Source organism: Myxocyprinus asiaticus, chromosome 48 (assembly GCF_019703515.2).
Source record: "Myxocyprinus asiaticus isolate MX2 ecotype Aquarium Trade chromosome 48, UBuf_Myxa_2, whole genome shotgun sequence".
NCBI lineage: Eukaryota > Metazoa > Chordata > Actinopteri > Cypriniformes > Catostomidae > Myxocyprinus > Myxocyprinus asiaticus.
The window spans coordinates 11,613,182-11,632,748 of NC_059391.1; the positions used below are offsets into that span (position 1 = coordinate 11,613,182).

Below are 19,567 nucleotides of genomic sequence, written 5' to 3' on the forward strand. Positions count from 1 at the left end.
AAACACCCATTAAACGTTTTCGAAAGAAATTATAATAAATCAGACGTATTTAATGTAATGTTATTTTTAAATCCGTAACAGTTAATTCTGTATTGTTCCATGCGATCAAACAGCCACTGTTTGAGATTCTGAACTCATCCATTACTTTTCATAAAGAGACTTGTGACTTTTATTTTGAAAATGTTAAAACTTCCGACCGGGTGTTACGCGAGTTACACTTCACCTCACTTCACTAACGCTTCTAAAAGAAGTCTGACGGCCGGTTAAAGGAACAGTTGAGATGGGTTCGTGGAGTTTGGCAGCTGTAATAACTGTCCTGTAGACCGTTATCGGCCGTTTGAAGTCTTGTCTCTGTGGGCTTTGATATGATCGACACTTATTGTTTACCATTACATCTGTGTGTCTAACAGCAGTCGAGCTTTAGGAAGGAAGCAGAAGAGGAAAAGCGACTGACTGCGTACTGCTGGCCCACTAAACACACACATTTATAGGGAACATTCCTTAAAGGGGCACGATTTTTTAGCAACCTACATAATAGCCACATACATTCTTATTTTTTTAAACGTATTTTATTTATATAAGTGTAAAGACAAATCAGAGATCCCCCAGACTATGTGAAGTTTGGACAGGTTGTGTAGCTGAAGGTTGTTTTTCGTGCTAAAGGATTGTTTTGCTTGTGTGCTTGTGCTGATCGAACATATAATCGCTCCAACTGACGTGATCGATCATGGCCACAGATGTGATAGTGTCTGAAGATGTCTCAAACCAGAGAGACTCGAGTGAAATGAACGCCAACAAAAGTAATCCCGAATCAGACACATCAAATCGGACATCCGTGACGCTGGACAACAGAGATATAGGAAGCCCTTCATCATCATTATCATCGGTTCATGCTGGAGAAGAAATATCGGAGGTCCCCTCAACAGGGAATTCACTGAAGAATGGAAACAGTTCGATCCAAACCGGACACCTGACACAGGAAGCAGCGACTCCAGACAATGGACAAAAACAAGCGCCGACAGGCGTGAGATCTTCAACTCCAGTCCGACTGCAATCAGTTGAAAATAATGGAAGGTAACGTGTATCACATCAGGCTATCTCAAAACACAGTGAGTTGCATCTTAAGTCGTCTTTACACTGCAAAGGTGGTGCAGAAGCTGCATCTGAAGTGGCATTTACGTGTATTTGCGCATAAATGGATAGTCCACCCAAAAATGAAAATTCCCTCATCATGTACACACCCTCATGCCATCCCAGATGTGTATGACTTTCTTTCTTCTGCAGAGCACATGAAGATTTTTAGAAGAATATCTCAGCGCTGTAGGTCCTTACAATGCAAGTGAATGGTGACTGAAACTTTGAAGCTCCAAAAAGCACATAAAGGCAGCATAAAACTAATCTATACGACTCCAGTGGTTTAATCCATGTCTTCGTACGCGAACCAATTGGTTTTGGGTGATGACTGACCAAAAGTGTAACTCCTTTTTCACTGTACATCTTGCCATTGCAGTCTCTTTGCACGATCATGATTTCAAGCTTGATTACACTTCCTAGTGCTTGACGCATGTGCAGAGCGTTAGATGGCGCTAGGAAATGCTATCAAGCTTGAAATCATGATCGCCAAGGAGACTGCTGATGTCAAGATTTATAGTGGAAAAGGAGTTAACTTTTGGTCTGTTCAGAAGATATGAATTTAACCACTGGAGTCGTATGGATTATTTTTAAGTAGTAAGGCACACTGATACCATTTTTTCTTTCCCGATTCCGATACATGAACTCTCAGTATCGACCGATACCGATCCGATACCAATGATGTTTTTTTCATAATGAGTTTAGAATATCTATTACTCACTGTGTGGAACTGATTGGGAGGACTTGTTTATGTTTAAAGAAACAAAAACCTCTAACTACTTATTATTTTATTGTAGAATTTTTTGTTTATTTTTTTATTATATAACAACATGTGCAGCCAATAAGAAAAACTTTGTTTTTGTTAACCAGTCTGCTGGATGCAGCAGCAAAATTAACAGTAATTCCAATGAAAGTCTTGAGTAGAAAATAAGCCATTTCTCTTTTGCACATATTTATTTTAAACTTCTATCTGGACTTTTTGTTCATTTTAGTTGTAATGGGATATCAGTCCACTTTTAAGTCACACAATAATTTTTTGTCAACTTATATATAATTTGTTCAATTGCAAATGTAATTTGTTATTATTGTAATTAGGTTAGTTCACAGTAGTTTAATTCACTTCTCATTTAAAATTTAGTGAAATGCGCATCTTAATTTGTGTTCTGCAGAAGAAAGTCATACACATCTGGGATGGCATGAGAGTGAGTAAAAGATATGAGATTTATTTTTTATATTTGGATGACATATTTCTTTACCTATTCATCACTGGAAAAATTAATTGCATTACTAATTGATTTACTATTAAGTTACTTTATACATTTTTTAAAAAAAATTTTTTTTTTACTTTTGCTCAAAGAGTTCAATATAATGTTTATAATTCCTCCTCGTCCATTGTCACACGCCCTTCAGCTGTCACTGTCTTTAATGCGTCTATTGTGGTGGCATGCAAAAGGTGAGCCTGCAGGCCATATACTCCTACCATTCTCCAACTCAGGAGTGTTTAAACAGTCAGGTGTGTTTAAGTGTTGAAAGTATTGTACAAACAATACAAGTGATGTTGCTTTCATTTGTATAGTTTCAATGAAATATTCACCACTTGATATTTTTGGAATTTAGGGACTTATCTTTAAAAATGACACCCCATAAAATATAATTCAGAGATAAGTGTTCAGGGTGTGATTTAGAAATATTTCTAACTTCAAAATAGCATATGCATTATTTATGCAGTATGCATGTTGTAAATATAATGTGCTCTGCATGTAAGTTTCTGTATGCATGAATTACTCTGTTATCCTACAACGTTTGCCAAAACGCGCAGTATGTAACAGATCACACTGTGTGAAATACTGTGTCTCACAATGCAAAGCACCTGACTTGATCTTCCATTTCCAGTGTGACAAATGAACTGGAATATCAGATTATTTGATATTAGTATCTTTTTCTTGACTTATAGTTTGATAAAACTGCCACAAATTAAGCTATATATATATATATATATATATATATATATATATATATATATATATATATATATATATATATATATATATATATATATACACACACACACACACACACACAAAATTATATAAAGAATTATATAAATCCATTCAAACACTGTTTTTAGATCATTCTGCCATATACTGTGTATTTTTGCCTTTATAATCATTATACTTCTTGGAAATTTAAGATTAAAGTTTTAAACCCCCATTGACTTGCACAGATAGTCACTGATGATGTCATAATGGCCTTTGGATACCTGGCTTGCTTGACATTTACATTGAACATTTGGGTGATAATCACAAAATCTGTCAAGAAAATATTATGGTCCTATTTTACTCTGAAATCAAAAGAAACAAATAAGAATTTATATTTTGCCTGTGGAAAATGAAGCCTATTTTTACATTGTGACATAATTTTTCATAACAGTTACTCATATTTTACCCCCAATTCGTTACCGTAATGCAGAAAAAAAAAAAAAGACATATGCTTTAAATTGTAAACTATACAACATAGTAGTACTTCTTTGATAGTGCCTTTCATTTTTTTTGCTCCTATTAATTTTATTTCATAAAGTCATTGTACAGCATCATTTTAATTTTAATTTTAATACAGTTTAAAAAAAAAAAAATTACTGTGTTACGGTGATGAGAATCACCCTATGGGAATAGTAAAAGTAAAACATCCGGATGTGTTACGGTAATAAGAAATTAGTTGTAAAATGTGCTGAAGTGTCCTAATATATATATATATATATATATATATATATATATACACATATACTGTATATTAGTGTTGTCACAATAGCAAAATTGCAGTAGTCTGTACCGATACAAGTAAAATTTCACGGTTCTCAATACCAATTTTGATACCACAGCAAAACTATGTTAATAGAATGCTATTGAACACATTCCTTTACCCTGTTTAAAGTTAAATTTCAAAGTAAATAATAAATTAAAAGAAATGCATATTTCCTTCAAGTGTTTCTCAATTAAGGATGCATTGCTTAAGTGTTTTTAAATAGGGCCCTACTGAAATCTGTTTTATTTTTTTCCTTTATTTTTCTTCCAGAATTCCATGTTGTAAAGTGTAATTTAATTTCATCATCACAAAGGTGTCTAATCAAATTAATTCTTAACTTTTAAAAACTTTTTAACAAGTAAAAAATAGAACAATTACTTTTCAACATACCATTGCATTTTTTTAACAGCACTCTTGCTTGTGATATATTGTTTAGTTTTTATTATTATTTATTAATCATTATTTATTAAAATTACTACAGTGAATATTTCATTTTACTATACTGTTGAACTGTAATATATTTCTGTTGCAATTTCTTCCATTTCAGGCATCTAGCTTTTATTTTGAATCGTGCTTTTATTTTGACGCAAGCTTTTATTTTGACGTGTGGTTTCAAGGTAGCTGCTGCTTCTTTCACTAAATGGCCAAGTGTAATGGTTAAAGTGCAAATGCTTTGATTGAAATATATAGTCTATATGTGCTATGCTCTGTCATATACAACGCAAATTATTCTCAATGTCTGTGGAGTTTCTAGTGTATGAGCTGTCTGCTTCACACATTCATTTAAAGCACGCAGCTCGAATGCAGACTAAGATTGTAGCCTTTCACAGTTTAATAGTCACTTTAGGACATATCACGATTTTAATTTGATTAATTGTGCATTTCAGTGTAAAAGGAGTAACAGAGGCACACTTAAATAGGCTTGAGTCAGATTGAGTCGGTGTACTGCAGAAACACTGGTATCGTAACATCTTTTTTTTATTTTAGTATTGACTTGGTACCGAAGGACTTTTGATGGTACTTTTGACGACACTAATATATATAATAATAATAATAATAATAATAATCATTATTAATTATTATTATTATTTTTTTTTTTTTTTCATTGATTTGAGTTAAATATGACAAGGACATTTTCTTGACAGTTTTCGTGAGAATCACCCATTTACATTTCAGTTCCAGTCAAGTATTATAGCATTTAGTAATCCTTGCACAAATTTAACAGAACAGTTAAAAGCCTATTGTTCCAAGGACTTAAGCCAGTGACATGAGAGAACATGCTCTGTTGTGTCCCATGACTACAGTCTTTCCCAAACAGTTCAGATTGCAGCTTGACTCAACTCACAGTCCCTTTGGAGGAGAATGACGACTGCCACATGGATGGCATGGCAATAAGTTCCCTTCCACAGTTAACCAGTGTTCATGTCTCCCCCTCAAATCTGAGTGTCATCCTTTCTTTGAAATGCCTTAACAGCTGGTTGATGAATGAATCCTTTTGCTTGGCCTAATTCATTAAAATCATATGACATAGCATCTATACACTACCGTTCAAAAGTTAGGGGTCACTTGACTGAAATGTTTCTCATCATCTTAAAAATCTTTTGATCTGAAGGTGTATGCTTAAATGTTTGAAATTAGTTTTGTAGACAAAAATATAATTGTGCCACCATATTAATTTATTTCATTATAAAATTAAAGTTTTGAAATTTATGACTTGGACCGAAAAATTAAGAAAAGCAGCCAATAAGTGCCCAACATATAGATGGGAACTCCTTCAATATTGTTTAAAAAGCATCCCAGGGTGATACCTCAAGAAGTTGGTTGAGAAAATGTCATGAGTTCATGTCTGCAAATTCTAGGCAAAGGGTGACTACTTTGAAGATGCTAAAATATAACACAGTTTTGATTTATTTTGGAGTTTAGTCACAACATAATTCCCATAGTTCAATTTATGTTATTTCGTAGTTTTGATGACTTTACTATTATTCTAAAATGTGAAAAAAATAAATAAAATAAAAATAAAGAATAAGTGACCCTAAACTTTTGAATGGTAGTGTATGTACATCAATATGTACTCAAAAACAAACAGCACAATAATAAACAGGCCAGACTTCTGATTAAAGTGTTAAAATATATATATATATATTTACTTGGTATCTCATTTTTGATTGTGTGAAAATGTGGCTTTGTTCAGAATAGCATACTACCATACAACGTTTTCTATTTCTTTTGTGTGCACTAAACATACGCACTATTTATACACAGTGCATGCAGATTTTCTGTATGAATGGAATACCCGGATAAACGACTAACCTACATTTTCCAATATCTGCAGTATACAACAGACCACCCTTTAGTAATAATAATAATAATAATAAATACATTTTATTTGTTTAGCATCTTTCATACATCAAGTGCAGCTCAAAGTGCTTCATCACTAAAGATAAAAATAAAGGTAAAAAAAAGAATAAGAATTTAATACTTTTATTTTAATGCAGTCAGCATTAAAATAAACAAACGTATTAAAAAGTAGAAATAAAAGTCAGTAATAATTAAATATATATATATATATATATATTTTATACAGTTGAAGTTTACATACACTTAGGTTGAAGTCACTAAAACTCATTTTTTAACCACTCCACAGATTTAATATTAGCAAAATATAGTTTTGGCAAGTCGTTTAGGACATCTATTTTGTGCATGACATGAGTAATTTTTCCAACAATTGTTTACAGACAGATTGTTTCACTTTTAATTGACTATATCACAATTCCAGTGGGTCAGAAGTTTACATACACTAAATTAACTGTGCGTTTAAGCAGCTTGGAAAATTCCAGAAAATTATGTCAAGCCTTTAGGCAATTAGCCAATTAGCTTCTGATAGGCTAATTGGAGTCAATTGGAGGTGTACCTGTGGATGTGTTCAAACTTGATGCCTTTTTGCTTGACATCATGGGAAAATCAAAAGAAATCAGCCAAGACCTCAGATTTTTTATTTATTTATTTATTTATTTATTTAGTTATTTATTTTGGACATAACCCACACTACTGGTCAAAGGTTTTGAAACACTTGACTGAAATGTTTCTCATGATCTTAAAAATCTTTTGATCTGAAGGAGTATGCTTAAATGTTTGAAATTAGTTTTGTAGACAAAAATATAATTGTGCCACCATATTAATTTATTTCATTATAAAACTAAAATTTTTGAAATTGATGACTTGGACCAAATAATAAAGAAAAGCAGCCAATAAGTGCCCAACATAGATGGGAACTCCTTCAGTACTGTTTATAAAGCATCCCAGGGTGATACCTCAAGAAGTTGGTTGAGAAAATGTCAAGAGTACATGTCTGCAAATTCTAGGCAAAGGGTGATTACTTTGAAGATGCTAAAAATATAACACAGTTTTGATTTATTTTGGATTTTGTTTAGTCACAACATAATTCCCATAGTTCCATTTATGATATTCCACAGTTTTGATGACTTTACTATTATTCTAAAATGTAAGAAAAAAAAAATTATAATAAAGAATGTGTTTCAAAACTTTTGACCGGTAGTGTATATCGACATAACCTGAAAGGCTGCTCAGCAAGGAAGATGCCACTGCTCCAAAACTTGAAGCTTGTGGAAGGCTACCCAAAACGTTTGACCCAAGTTAAAATGTATGGAACATGCTAATAAAAACAAAAAGGAGTGATTTGTACATTCTATTCAACCTGTGCTTTATTGAAAGCACTTCAACAACACATTATTTAATGTTTTACCTTATGAATTTAATATAAAAAAATAAATAAAAAAAAAACATTTCAAATAACACACTCCAAAAATGTTGGGACAGTCAAGTGTTTACCATTTCTTTTAATTACACTTTTTGAGCATTTGGGCACCGAAGACACAAGTTTGTTGAGTTTAGCAAGTTTAATCTTCACACATTCATCCATTATGCAGGTCTTCAATTGCACAGGGCTTTTGTTGCCGTATTGTGCACTTCATAATGCTCCACACATTGAGGACTTTTAAGCAAAAGCTGCAGATGGGATGGCTACGGCGACCGGAAGTAAACGCCGTAGCCAAGAAACGCAAAAATCATTAAGCTACACTATCCTCCAGGACGGTGGAAAAGAGCATTCAATCATTCAAGTACAAAAAATTTACTGAAAACAACGAATGAATGGTTGCTTCTAGTGTTACATGATAACATACTGTCAGAAGAATATTTTTTATTCTTGTCAAATTTAAAACCTGTATATTATTATTAATAATATTATAGATTTGTTTTTATTCATCGTCTATTCTAACCAAATGTAGGTAGTGCATTTAACATGTGTTTGAGGAGAAGGCCACTTAATGTGCTGACTTCACAGCATCTCTTATAAACCATAACATGTTCCTACCTAATCTGTCACGTACTATCGACTATGCCAAAGTATCAATTCTCCCATAGTAGACATTTACAATGTCAGGTAGAAGCGTGTTCCGTTCCGAGTTGCGCATGTGCACAATAACGTAGAACGTCGTAGCCGTCCTGTTGGCAGCTGTTACTTAAAGTCCCTATTCTCAATTGGAGATGGGTCAGGACTGCAGGCAGGCCAGTCTAATACCTGCACTCTCTGCTTGTGCAGCCATGAACTTGTAATCCGGGCAGTATGTGGTTTGGAAGTCCCTGGAAAAGGCGGCATCTGGATTGCAGTACATGTTGCTCCAAAGTTTGTACATATCTTTCTGCACTAAATTTGCCTTCAAAGTAGGGCTGGGTGATACATTGAAAATTAACGATATAATCAAGATAATTTTGCTGACGATGTAAAATTGACCAATTTCGTGAATATTGCAATGATTTTAATATGCTTTCATTTGGCATTAAGTTTCATAAACAGTGCAACAATAGATTAATTTCATGATCTTTAAGGGCTGCACAATTAATCAAAATAACATCAAAATGGCAAGTTGGTCATATGCGATTGATTACTAATTCACAAAAGGCCGCGATTTAAAGACGGATAAACATGGTCTGTGTGCAATTCAGAAAAAAATGATGACGTGCTGATCTGTGTGCACGTGCATGGCGGTGCTCTCAGATCAGTTCACGTGCATTGTGAATTCAAAGTAATACAGGTTAAAGCATTCACGCACTTCCAAACATTAGTAACCGCAACCAGATATTATACAGATCTACTGTGTTTCAGGAAATGTGGGACATTGTAAACTGTCAAATATACATTGCCTTTTCTGTGTCACAATAGAAGCTCCGTGTGAAGTTGAAAGAAATACGACAGCACTTTCGGTGTCAAAATAAAAGCCCCAGGTGGAGGTGAAGTAAACAGGACAGAAATATATTACTTTTGTATAATGCAAATCTAATAATCAGAATAATAATAATAATTCAACATTAAATTATAATAATAAACCTGACTTGTCCCAGTAATAATTTTGTATTAAGCAATGTTCAACTGGGGTTTCAAAAATAAGTCAGTGTAGTAGCTTTGCACACCTTGTTCATTCACAAAAGTTTATTATTAAAAACATTTGAAGGCAAATAATGCTTTTCATTAAGCTAATATGTATTATTGTATATTAAATATAAATATAAAGTGCATATCAATTAAAATGATGGGATTTCATTCTTCCTTGTGTTTATTTAATGAAAACTTATTTTTAAGTAGATTTTTAATGTCTTTAAAATATTAAATCTACTTGGCTACAATGGCTGTTTGGATGAAATGATGGTTCTTCTGATTTAAAAAAACGAAAACATTTTTGAGCCATTTCAGAGCAAATACATAATTATCGAGATATATATTGAATATCATCAATAGGCTGAAAAATATCGAGTTAATTTTTTTAAGACATATCACCCAGCCCTATTTCAAAGATGTGTAAGTAACACATGCCATGGGCACTGACACACCCCCATACCATGACAGACACTGGCCTTTGGACCTGACGCTGATAACCGCTTTGATGGTCCTTTTCCACTTTGGCCCGGAGAACACAACACGATTTTCCCAAAACCAATTTGAAATGTGGACTCGCTGGACCATAAAACACAATTCCACTGTTCCACTTTCCATCTCGGATGAGACCGAGCCCAGAGAAGTTGGCGGCGCTTCTGGACAGTGTTGATGTATGGCTTCTGCTTTGCATAGTAAAGCCTTAACTTGCATCTGTGGATACAGTGGTGAATGGTGTTGACTAACAGAGGTTTACAGAAGTATTCCCAAGCCCATGTCATGATATCTATTACAGACAAATGACAGTTTTTAAGACAGTGAAGGAGGGATTGAAGATCATGCACATGCAGAAGTGTTTTCCAGCAGGACAACGCCAAACCACATACTGCCTGGATTATGAGTGCATGGGTACATAGTGCAGGTGCTAGGTTGGCCTGCCTGCAGTCCTGACCTGTCTCCAGTTGAGAATGTGTAGCGCATTATGCAACAACGAAGGCCCCATACAGTTGTGCAGCTGAAGACTTGCATAATGAATAAACTGGGGGAAATTCAGCTTGCTAAACTTAACAAACTTGTGTCTTCAGTGCCCAAACTCTTAAGCGTTATTAGAAGAAATGGTGATGTTACACATTGGTAAACACTTGACTGTTCCAACATTTTTGGAGCATGTTGCAATCATCTAATTTGAAAAAGTGTAATTCCACAAAAAAAATAAAAATAAAATAATAATTATATATATATATATATAATTCACAATGTAACGCATCAAAAACTATTAAATCCAGTATTTGGTCATTTTTGTTTATTTGGTCTAAAGCAACTCTAAAGTCTTGAGGAATGATCCAATGATCTCACTGTGAAATGAGTTTAGTTCTAGCAAGAAGGGCATCCTAATCTGTTGATAGAGTTAGCTGTTTCCAAGAAATTAGTGTGAGTTGTTTGTTCTATACAGCAAAAAGCCAAACTTTGAACACAGTCCAAGAATTCCGGCTTTTCCAGAGTCACCTCCCAGATCTTTTCCCCATAGAAGGTGAACACTCTTTAAGCTAGTTCTATTTGAAAAAGAGCTTATCGCATATGTAACTGAATTTGTTGTGCATGAAATTCTCAGAATTCTCATGAAATTTACATGCCTTTGTATTGGAGATTAACTAAAGAGGCCCTGTTTAGCATAGAGTATCCAGTGACTTGAGCAGTGTGTTGTACGACATAAGCCTCGATACGCTGCGTCTTAATGTCTCAGGCGCTTTAAGGCAATGGTCTTATTAGTTCAGTGTTCCTTTAAACTGTTTCAGAGGTAGACTCGTGTGGCTTTGCAATTTGCGCCGCATCAATGACTGAGTATCAGCCAATATCGGAAATAGACTTTTGGCCCCTTTCAACACAAATGTATTGGATGTTTTAGTGAGTGACACATGCTATACATTGCGATCAGCCCAGGTGCTAATTTTAGGTGATTTAAAGCTGAAACTGTTTCATAATGGATTCATTCATTGTTTTTTTTGCTTCAGTTTTGAGCACCGGGAGTCCGTAGCTACCACAGAGGCGCGGCTGAGAATGGAAGGGGTGGAGCTAAAGGAGGAGTGGCAAGATGAGGACTTTCCCAGGTAAGCAATTACATATGAATATTTCTATATACCTGTGATGTAAGGGTGATCTTATATCACAGTATGAGTAATTGTATAATACCGTAAAGGTGTGTATATATATATATATATATATATATATATATATATATATATATATATATATATATATATATATATACAGGTGCATCTCAATAAATTAGAATGTCGTGGAAAAGTTCATTTATTTCAGTTATTCAAATCAAATTGTGAAACTCGTGTATTAAATAAATTCAATGCACACAGACTGAAGTAGTTTAAGTCTTTGGTTCTTTTAATTGTGATGATTTTGGCTCACATTTAACAAAAACCCACCAATTCACTATCTCAAAAAATTAGAATATGGTGACATGCCAATCAGCTAATCAACTCAAAACACCTGCAAAGGTTTCCTGAGCCTTCAAAATGGTCTCTCAGTTTGGTTCACTAGGCTACACAATCATGGGGAAGACTGCTGATCTGACAGTTGTCCAGAAGACAGTCACTGACACCCTTCACAAGGAGGGTAAGCCACAAACATTCAAGCTGGCTGTTCACAGAGTGCTGTATCCAAGCATGTTAACAGAAAGTTGAGTGGAAGGAAAAAGTGTGGAAGAAAAAGATGCACAACCGAGAGAACCACAGCCTTATGAGGATTGTCAAGCAAAATCGATTCAAGAATTTGGGTGAACTTCACAAGGAATGGACTGAGGCTGGGGTCAAGGCATCAAGAGCCACCACACACAGACGTGTCAAGGAATTTGGCTACAGTTGTCATATTCCTCTTGTTAAGCCACTCCTGAACCACAGACAACGTCAGAGGCGTCTTACCTGGGCTAAGGAGAAGAAGAACTGGACTGCTGCCCAGTGGTCCAAAGTCCTCTTTTCAGATGAGAGCAAGTTTTGTATTTCATTTGGAAACCAAGGTCCTAGAGTCTGGAGGAAGGGTGGAGAAGCTCATAGCCCAAGTTGCTTGAAGTCCAGTGTTAAGTTTCCACAGTCTGTGATGATTTGGGGTGCAATGTCATCTGCTGGTGTTGGTCCATTGTGTTTTTTGAAAACCAAAGTCACTGCACCCATTTACCAAGACATTTTGGAGCACTTCATGCTTCCTTCTGCTGACCAGCTTTTTAAAGATGCTGATTTCATTTTCCAGCAGGATTTGGCACCTGCCCACACTGCCAAAAGCACCAAAAGTTGGTTAAATGACCATGGTGTTGGTGTGCTTGACTGGCCAGCAAACTCACCAGACCTGAACCCCATAGAGAATCTATGGGGTATTGTCAAGAGGAAAATGAGAAACAAGAGACCAAAAAATGCAGATGAGCTGAAGGCCACTGTCAAAGAAACCTGGGCTTCCATACCACCTCAGCAGTGCCACAAACTGATCACCTCCATGCCACGCCGAACTGAGGCAGTAATTAAAGCAAAAGGAGCCCCTACCAAGTATTGAGGACATATACAGTAAATGAACATACTTTCCAGAAGGCCAACAATTCACTAAAAATGTTTTTTTTATTGGTCTTATGATGTATTCTAATTTTTTGAGATAGTGAATTGGTGGGTTTTTGTTAAATGTGAGCCAAAATCATCACAATTAAAAGAACCAAAGACTTAAACTACTTCAGTCTGTGTGCATTGAATTTATTTAATACACGAGTTTCACAATTTGAGTTGAATTACTGAAATAAATGAACTTTTCCACGACATTCTAATTTATTGAGATGCACCTGTATATATATATATATATCACAATATATAGTTAATTTTTGTGGAAACTCAACCCAGAAATGCTTTATAGATTATTAGATTTATGGATTTATTTATTTTATTTATTTATTTTTTTTTTGTGGAAAAATCCATTGAATCAAATGCTTTACAAATTAAAGGTACTTCATCTCACTTGAAGATCTTCTTGTTTTATTTCAAACTTGGATACAACCCAAAAGATACATTTATTCATAACTCGGGCTGCACAATTATGACAAAAATCATAATTGCATAATCAATAGAGTTATTGACTTATTATTAATCTAAATTAAAATACTTATTTTGTGTGGGGCAGTTGCATACCATATTATTCGTAGGTTTTTCATCAAAATAAGACGAGAACTGTGTTTCTGAATTTCTTTAATTTTTTTAATTACATGAAAAACAAAAAGTGTAATCTCGATTATTTTTTCGATTCATTGTGCAGCCCTATACATTACAATTGAAGTTGTTTGGCATCAGTACTAAAACTTTAAATTTTATAATTAATTTGCACTTAAAAATAAAACACTCAAAACACTAATACAATATAAATCTATTTAGATGAGCCACGTTCATAAAATCCAATCCTTTAAAAAATAGCCTTTTTTTTATTTTCTTATTTTCTTTCAGTTGACCGTATATATCATCACGCACTATTTTCTGTCGTACTACCCAGCCCTAGTTTGTAATTATCCAAATTATTACGGGATTACTGTAATGTTGAGTGTGTTTTCTTTGGGTTGCTAGGCCACTCCCTGAGGAGGAAGATATTCAGCTTGATGAAGAGCTCTTCACTGGCTCATCTGGTGATGGAGCACCTGGTAGGCCATGATAATATACCTGATTGCTGGAACCAAAACTACAGTTTTACTATCAGTATGAGTAGTTCATGCCACATGCAGCTTTCAAGCTTTGACTATGGTCAGGAAACATATTGTGACATTTTGTTTATTCTGTAGATGATCTGGTAGAGCTTCTGTTCTTTTACCTTAATTGCAGCCTCGCAATCTTACGGTTTGAGCAGTGCAAAGAAAACCAAAAAGAAACTTTTGGCCCCAGACATCAGCCTGAATCTGGACCACAGTGAGGGATCGGTCCTTTCAGATGAGCTGGATGAGAGTACAGAACTGGATCTGGATGATATAGACACCCCTTCTGACAACAGCAACGAGTTTGAGTGGGAAGGTATGACAGTGGTGGACAGAACGAGAACTAGTTTTTATTTCCTTTTTCTGTCATTATGTTTAAAATTAAACTAAATGTATCCTTAAAGAAAGAACTCTGTAGAATGTTATATAATCCCGAACGGCAACCAGACTAATCTAATAAAATTAATAAACGTTTATCCTGTCCTGTAAACTCACTCCTCCTAGGGGCCATTCTGACCGAACACGTTCTTGCGATTTAAAAAAAAAAAAAAAAAAAAAGCTAGACATGGCACTACCAATGGAAAAGAATTAAGGTGTCTTGAAAGTTCTTTTAAGTTGGCACAGCGTCTTAAAAAAATGGCACTCATGCGTGAGATGCTGAAAAAACAACGGGATGCGGCACAATGGTCACAGATGTCCGTCTATTGCATGTTTGCATAGAAAAATTTAAAAACAGCGCAGACGGACACAAAAATGTGTTCAGTGTGAACGGCCCCTTATGCAGTAGTAATGTCCCTCTAGTATGGATGCCCCATGTATTGATACTAACATCATAGATATGCATTGTACTGTGCCGCTTAGTTAAATAGTGTTATGTGTTCTTGTTTTTCTGTTCTGCTGCTCTCTTTTTTCTGTCCTGGAAGGATTGTTTCTTCTCATTGGTTTGCAACAGGCCGCAGGCCTGCCGTTTGTGGTAAGGTTACATGGATGGATGTTTACTCCCTTTCAACCGAACCCTGATCAAACCTTGATTTAAACAGTCTTGATTTATTTTATTTATTTTATTTGAGATGTCATCTACCACTACAAATCAGGTGTTGTCCAATATTTTTGTGTTGGAAAATGTTGTTGATGGTTGGATTTTGATTTGGGCATGTGTTTGTTTTTGTTTTTTTACTTCAATCTCACCAGATCTGATTCTGTTAATCAAGCTCATTTGTGGTGTCCTGATCAACATAGCTTTTTGTTTGCTCTAATTGGAAGAATATTGGTTTTTGAATTTTTGTTTCAGTGTTTTTACATCTGTTGGCATTTTAAAACTGCCTCCATTAGGCTTATAAACATTGTGTTTTAACACACACCAGAGACCCCTTAAGCAGGGCTTTTTGGTTTGGTGAATTCGTATTTTACAAAAGCAGGTATGGTTAAATGATCCGTAATACGTATCTTACTTCTGTACACTTGGTGTGTTGGAAACATACCAAGTGTTTTTTTTTTTTTAAACCAGAATAATTGTATAGATCTTGGAAGATGCAATACCTTGGTAATACCATGCATTACCACAGACATTAGCTGTGTTTCAAACCTACTGTCAACATAGACAGCTACCTTCTAAAGCAGTCTCCTAACCAAAATTAAAGGAACAGTTCACCCAAAAATGAAAATTCTCTCATCATTTACTCACCCTCATGCCATCCCAGATGTGTATGACTTTCGTTCATCTGCTGAATACAAACAATGATTTTATAAGAATATCTCAACTCTGTAGGTCCATACAGAGGGTGTTGGTGATAAACAGATCAATATTTAAGTAATTTTTTAGTATAAATCTCCACCTTTGACCAGCCCCAACCAGTAGGAAGCTGAATTTGAAAGCCACTTCCACACCAGAATGTGGAAGTGAAAGTGTAGATTTACAGTAAAAAAGGACTTTAATATTGATCTGTTTTTCACCCACATCTATCATATCACTTCTGAAGATAAGGGTTAACCACTGTAGTTGGATGGATTACTTTTATGCTGCTTTTATGTCCTTTTTGGAACTTCTAAGTTCTGGTCACCATTCACTTGCATTGTGAGGACCAACAGAGCTGAAATCTTCTTCTAAAAATCATAATTTGTGTTCTGCAAAAGAAAGAAAGTCATACACATCTGGGATGGCATGAGGGTAATTAAATGATGAGAGAATTTAAAATTTTGGGTCAACTATTCCTTTAAAACCCATAAGTGAATGATTTGAAAAGCACTTCAAAGCAGCAACTCCACTATGTGCGACTGACTCTCACATTTCGTTTCAATAGTCAAAGAGTTTTTTACTAGCATGTTGCTAAGCTATAAACTAGATAAATAAGCACTAGTTTATACATACATAGAATGAAGTTTGTAATTTGATGATCATTTTCTGTCAAAACTTTTCAGCACAAATAAAATATATTCATAATCAACATTTTCTTCAAATTTGTCTGCCATATTAACATTTTCACTGAATGTTGCAATGCATTCTGTGTTTGTCTTTTCCATGAAGGATATGTGCCGCCTTTGATTTTGGCAGAAATGTTGCTTTTCTAAGTTTTTGTGTTGGGAGCTAGCCTATGATGCCTAAAAACGTTGCCTAGGTGCAGAGTTCAATAGGTTTTGGATTTTAATCATTGAGTGTATTCCATTTTCCCTTTTATTACAAAACCACTCTGTTCTACTCTCCCAAATTGTTATCTGGTTATTCATATTAAGCAGTATTTTTTTTTTCTTTTTTTTTTTTTTTTACCTGCTCATGTTGGCACACAGTCACCTTGTTTAGTGTTCACCAAGGACTTGTAATAGGTTTTTAAGCAAGTCTAGTTGGCTAAAGCAAAAGACCACAGGACAATTATGATTTTTGAAGACTGACAGAGTTTTCTCTGTTTCAACTTTCATTTCGCCGCAAGAATACCTGAACCTCTGTTTTATCGCAAATCAAAAAAACTTTCATTCTTAATTATATAAATGCATGTACGGTTAAGGCTGCATCCTAAAAACACCCTAAAATTGCATTCACACGAAAGCAAACTGTGGATAACGCCCTTTCATATTCCTCGCCAGATGACCTCCCAAAGCCTAGAAGCACAGACTTGCTACGTAAAGGAGTGGAGTCGGTGCGGGAGTACTCCAGCTCAGAGGAACGGGAAGAGGGCCGTCGCTGGAGAGTATTCCGCATTGGAGACCAGGAGCACAGGGTGGACATGAAGGCCATCGAGCCCTACAAGAGAGTTATCAGTCACGGAGGTCAGTGACAGGGCAGCTTTCCATTCCCACGAATGCTGTGCGTTATCTGTAGCTTTCAATGTTAATAGACACAAGGATATTTTGTTTTAGTACCACCCAGGAAGTGGATTCCTATTGAAGGAACCATATTTGAGAAGTTTTTTGTGGACATGATACCGTGGTAATGCCACCGTTTTTTTTTTATTTATTTTTTTTACATGTATCGTGGTAGTAGCTTGGCATGTTTTGTAGTACCTTGCAAATATGGTACACAAATATGGTAACTATGTAAGGGATAATGTACAGTCAGCTGGTTGTTATTGCAAAATAAACTCAGACAGGGTGATCAGGATCCTGAAGCGGAGGGATCTTGTATCACCCTGAAGGGGGTTATTTTGCGATAACAACCAATTGAATGTACATTATCCCTGAACTATCAGAGAATTTTAAACTTGTGATTTCCAGGCCTAGAAAAGTCATGGAAATTAATAAAAACGTAAAAGTCATAGAAAAATTATGGATTGTTTTTTTTTAAATGGTTAATATATTTTTATTTATTATGCTCTGTCCTAAAATATTTAATCGGGGTAAAACGTTGCACTGGATTAAAAACACAAGGTGAAGAGTTTAAAATATATTATGCCGTTTAGAATACCTGACCAATTAGAGACAGTGACGTGCCGCTAATCCCCACCCATTTTAAGATTCACGTTTTCAGGCTAATTGTCATTAATCTTCTTATTTCGATGTCTCTCTTTGCTAATTTTCATGTAAGCTACTTCAGCTTGTAAAATTTAGATTTTACAGCTAAGTTTAGCAAGCCATGAAAGTGCACCTTTTACAGTGCCTGGCTCAGCATTGACAGGTATGAAAAATGGCTGGCAAAGGATTGGGATCCTACACAGGCAGTGTGCAAATTATGTTGCAAGTCTTTTGATCTTTCTAATATGGTGGAGGCGTCTTTGAGCAGCCACATGAGGAGCAAAAAAACACCAATGTGCAGGAACTGCTCAAGCTACTGTATCTTCAATTAATGATTATTTTAGCACGGGCGGTACAGAGAAAACCTCAACTGCAGAAGTCTCTAACTCTACAGTAAAGACGCAAAAGCCTATTTCAGATATAATTCTGAAAAATGATGCGATCACTGCCGAAGTACTTTAGGCACTAAAATTTGCGATTATGCGATTTCTGTGCCTTTTTCAGAATGAAAGGCTAAATGTTTGGGCATGGAAATTAGCTTTCAAGTCATGGAAAATTCATGGAAAAGTCATGGAAATTCATTGGTTGTAAAGAGATTGGGAACCCTGTATCCCACTTATTACACGGCACTATATAATTTACCTAATTTTATTGGCTTACTTTTAGAGATCACACAGTGATCCGAGAAGCAGGAAAGATGGCTTAGCTATCCAGATGAGCAGTCTGATACGTGGATGTGCAGTTGTTACAGAGAAATATCAGACCGCTAGATGGCGCCATTGATCAATCAGAATAGAGTATTCCAGAGAGCCGTGCAATAACCAGTAAAATGGTATATACTATGCTACCTTGCAAAGGTGAAAAACAGTAACTACTCATTTTTGTTAAAACTGAGTCATAACAGACTTTAAGTCTCTTAAGCCCAAACGTATACTTCGGTTAGACGAGAACACTAGGCGTCTGCATACAGGACGTGTGATGCAAATTTAGTCATCAGCATATTGCTCGAGGACTGAACACATGCGGCCTGATTTTTCTTACCTGGCGTACTCAGAACGTGCAGTATACGCATGCGCCTGAAATTATTTGCACTAATTAGTGGGTCCACAAGGTGGCAACACTCACAGTTGAGCTGTTGCGGTCACGAAGAAGCGTTAGGAGATGTAATTGCTGCTAAACAACAGAAGAAGGTGAAAACAACAACAGTGGATGTGCACGTCAAGAGCACGTGTGTGAGGAGGGCAGGAGATACCTGCAGTTGTATAACTCGAGTCTGAAGGAAAATAAATACATCTTTATTGGTCTAAACTCCTCTCTAAACTCTCAGCAGTCGTAGCGTGTATGTGCCAACCGCCTGTGGATGCACGCACGGTCAAATTAAGAATACTTTGAAAGGCTGAGCGTTCCATTGCACGCAGACACTTAATCGTTCGCATCAAAACCAAACTATAATTTGGGCTTTAGACCTTGATCTGTCCTATGACAGATGGGTTTGGCTCAGCTACGCTCAGATT

The 19,567-nt window shown here is 35.5% G+C and overlaps 1 protein-coding gene across 3 annotated transcripts in view; it reads left to right on the forward strand.

Annotated features, from left to right (window-relative positions):
* The first annotated feature begins 207 nt into the window (after nucleotides 1-207).
* The window catches only part of LOC127437419 (BCL2/adenovirus E1B 19 kDa protein-interacting protein 2-like), a 28,658-nt gene continuing 9,298 nt past the window's right edge, over nucleotides 208-19,567 (forward strand). Inside the window, exons 1-5 of one of the 3 annotated variants that reach the window (XM_051692308.1) lie at nucleotides 208-1,074; nucleotides 11,398-11,493; nucleotides 13,990-14,063; nucleotides 14,242-14,427; nucleotides 17,190-17,372. In XM_051692308.1, the coding sequence (XP_051548268.1) occupies nucleotides 728-1,074; nucleotides 11,398-11,493; nucleotides 13,990-14,063; nucleotides 14,242-14,427; nucleotides 17,190-17,372 (886 nt within the window). In that variant the 5' untranslated portion in view covers nucleotides 208-727. Of the gene's footprint in view, nucleotides 1,110-11,397; nucleotides 11,494-13,989; nucleotides 14,064-14,241; nucleotides 14,428-17,189; nucleotides 17,373-19,567 lie in introns of all 3 variants that reach the window. The other 2 variants (XM_051692309.1, XM_051692311.1) reach the window with 2 other exon arrangements.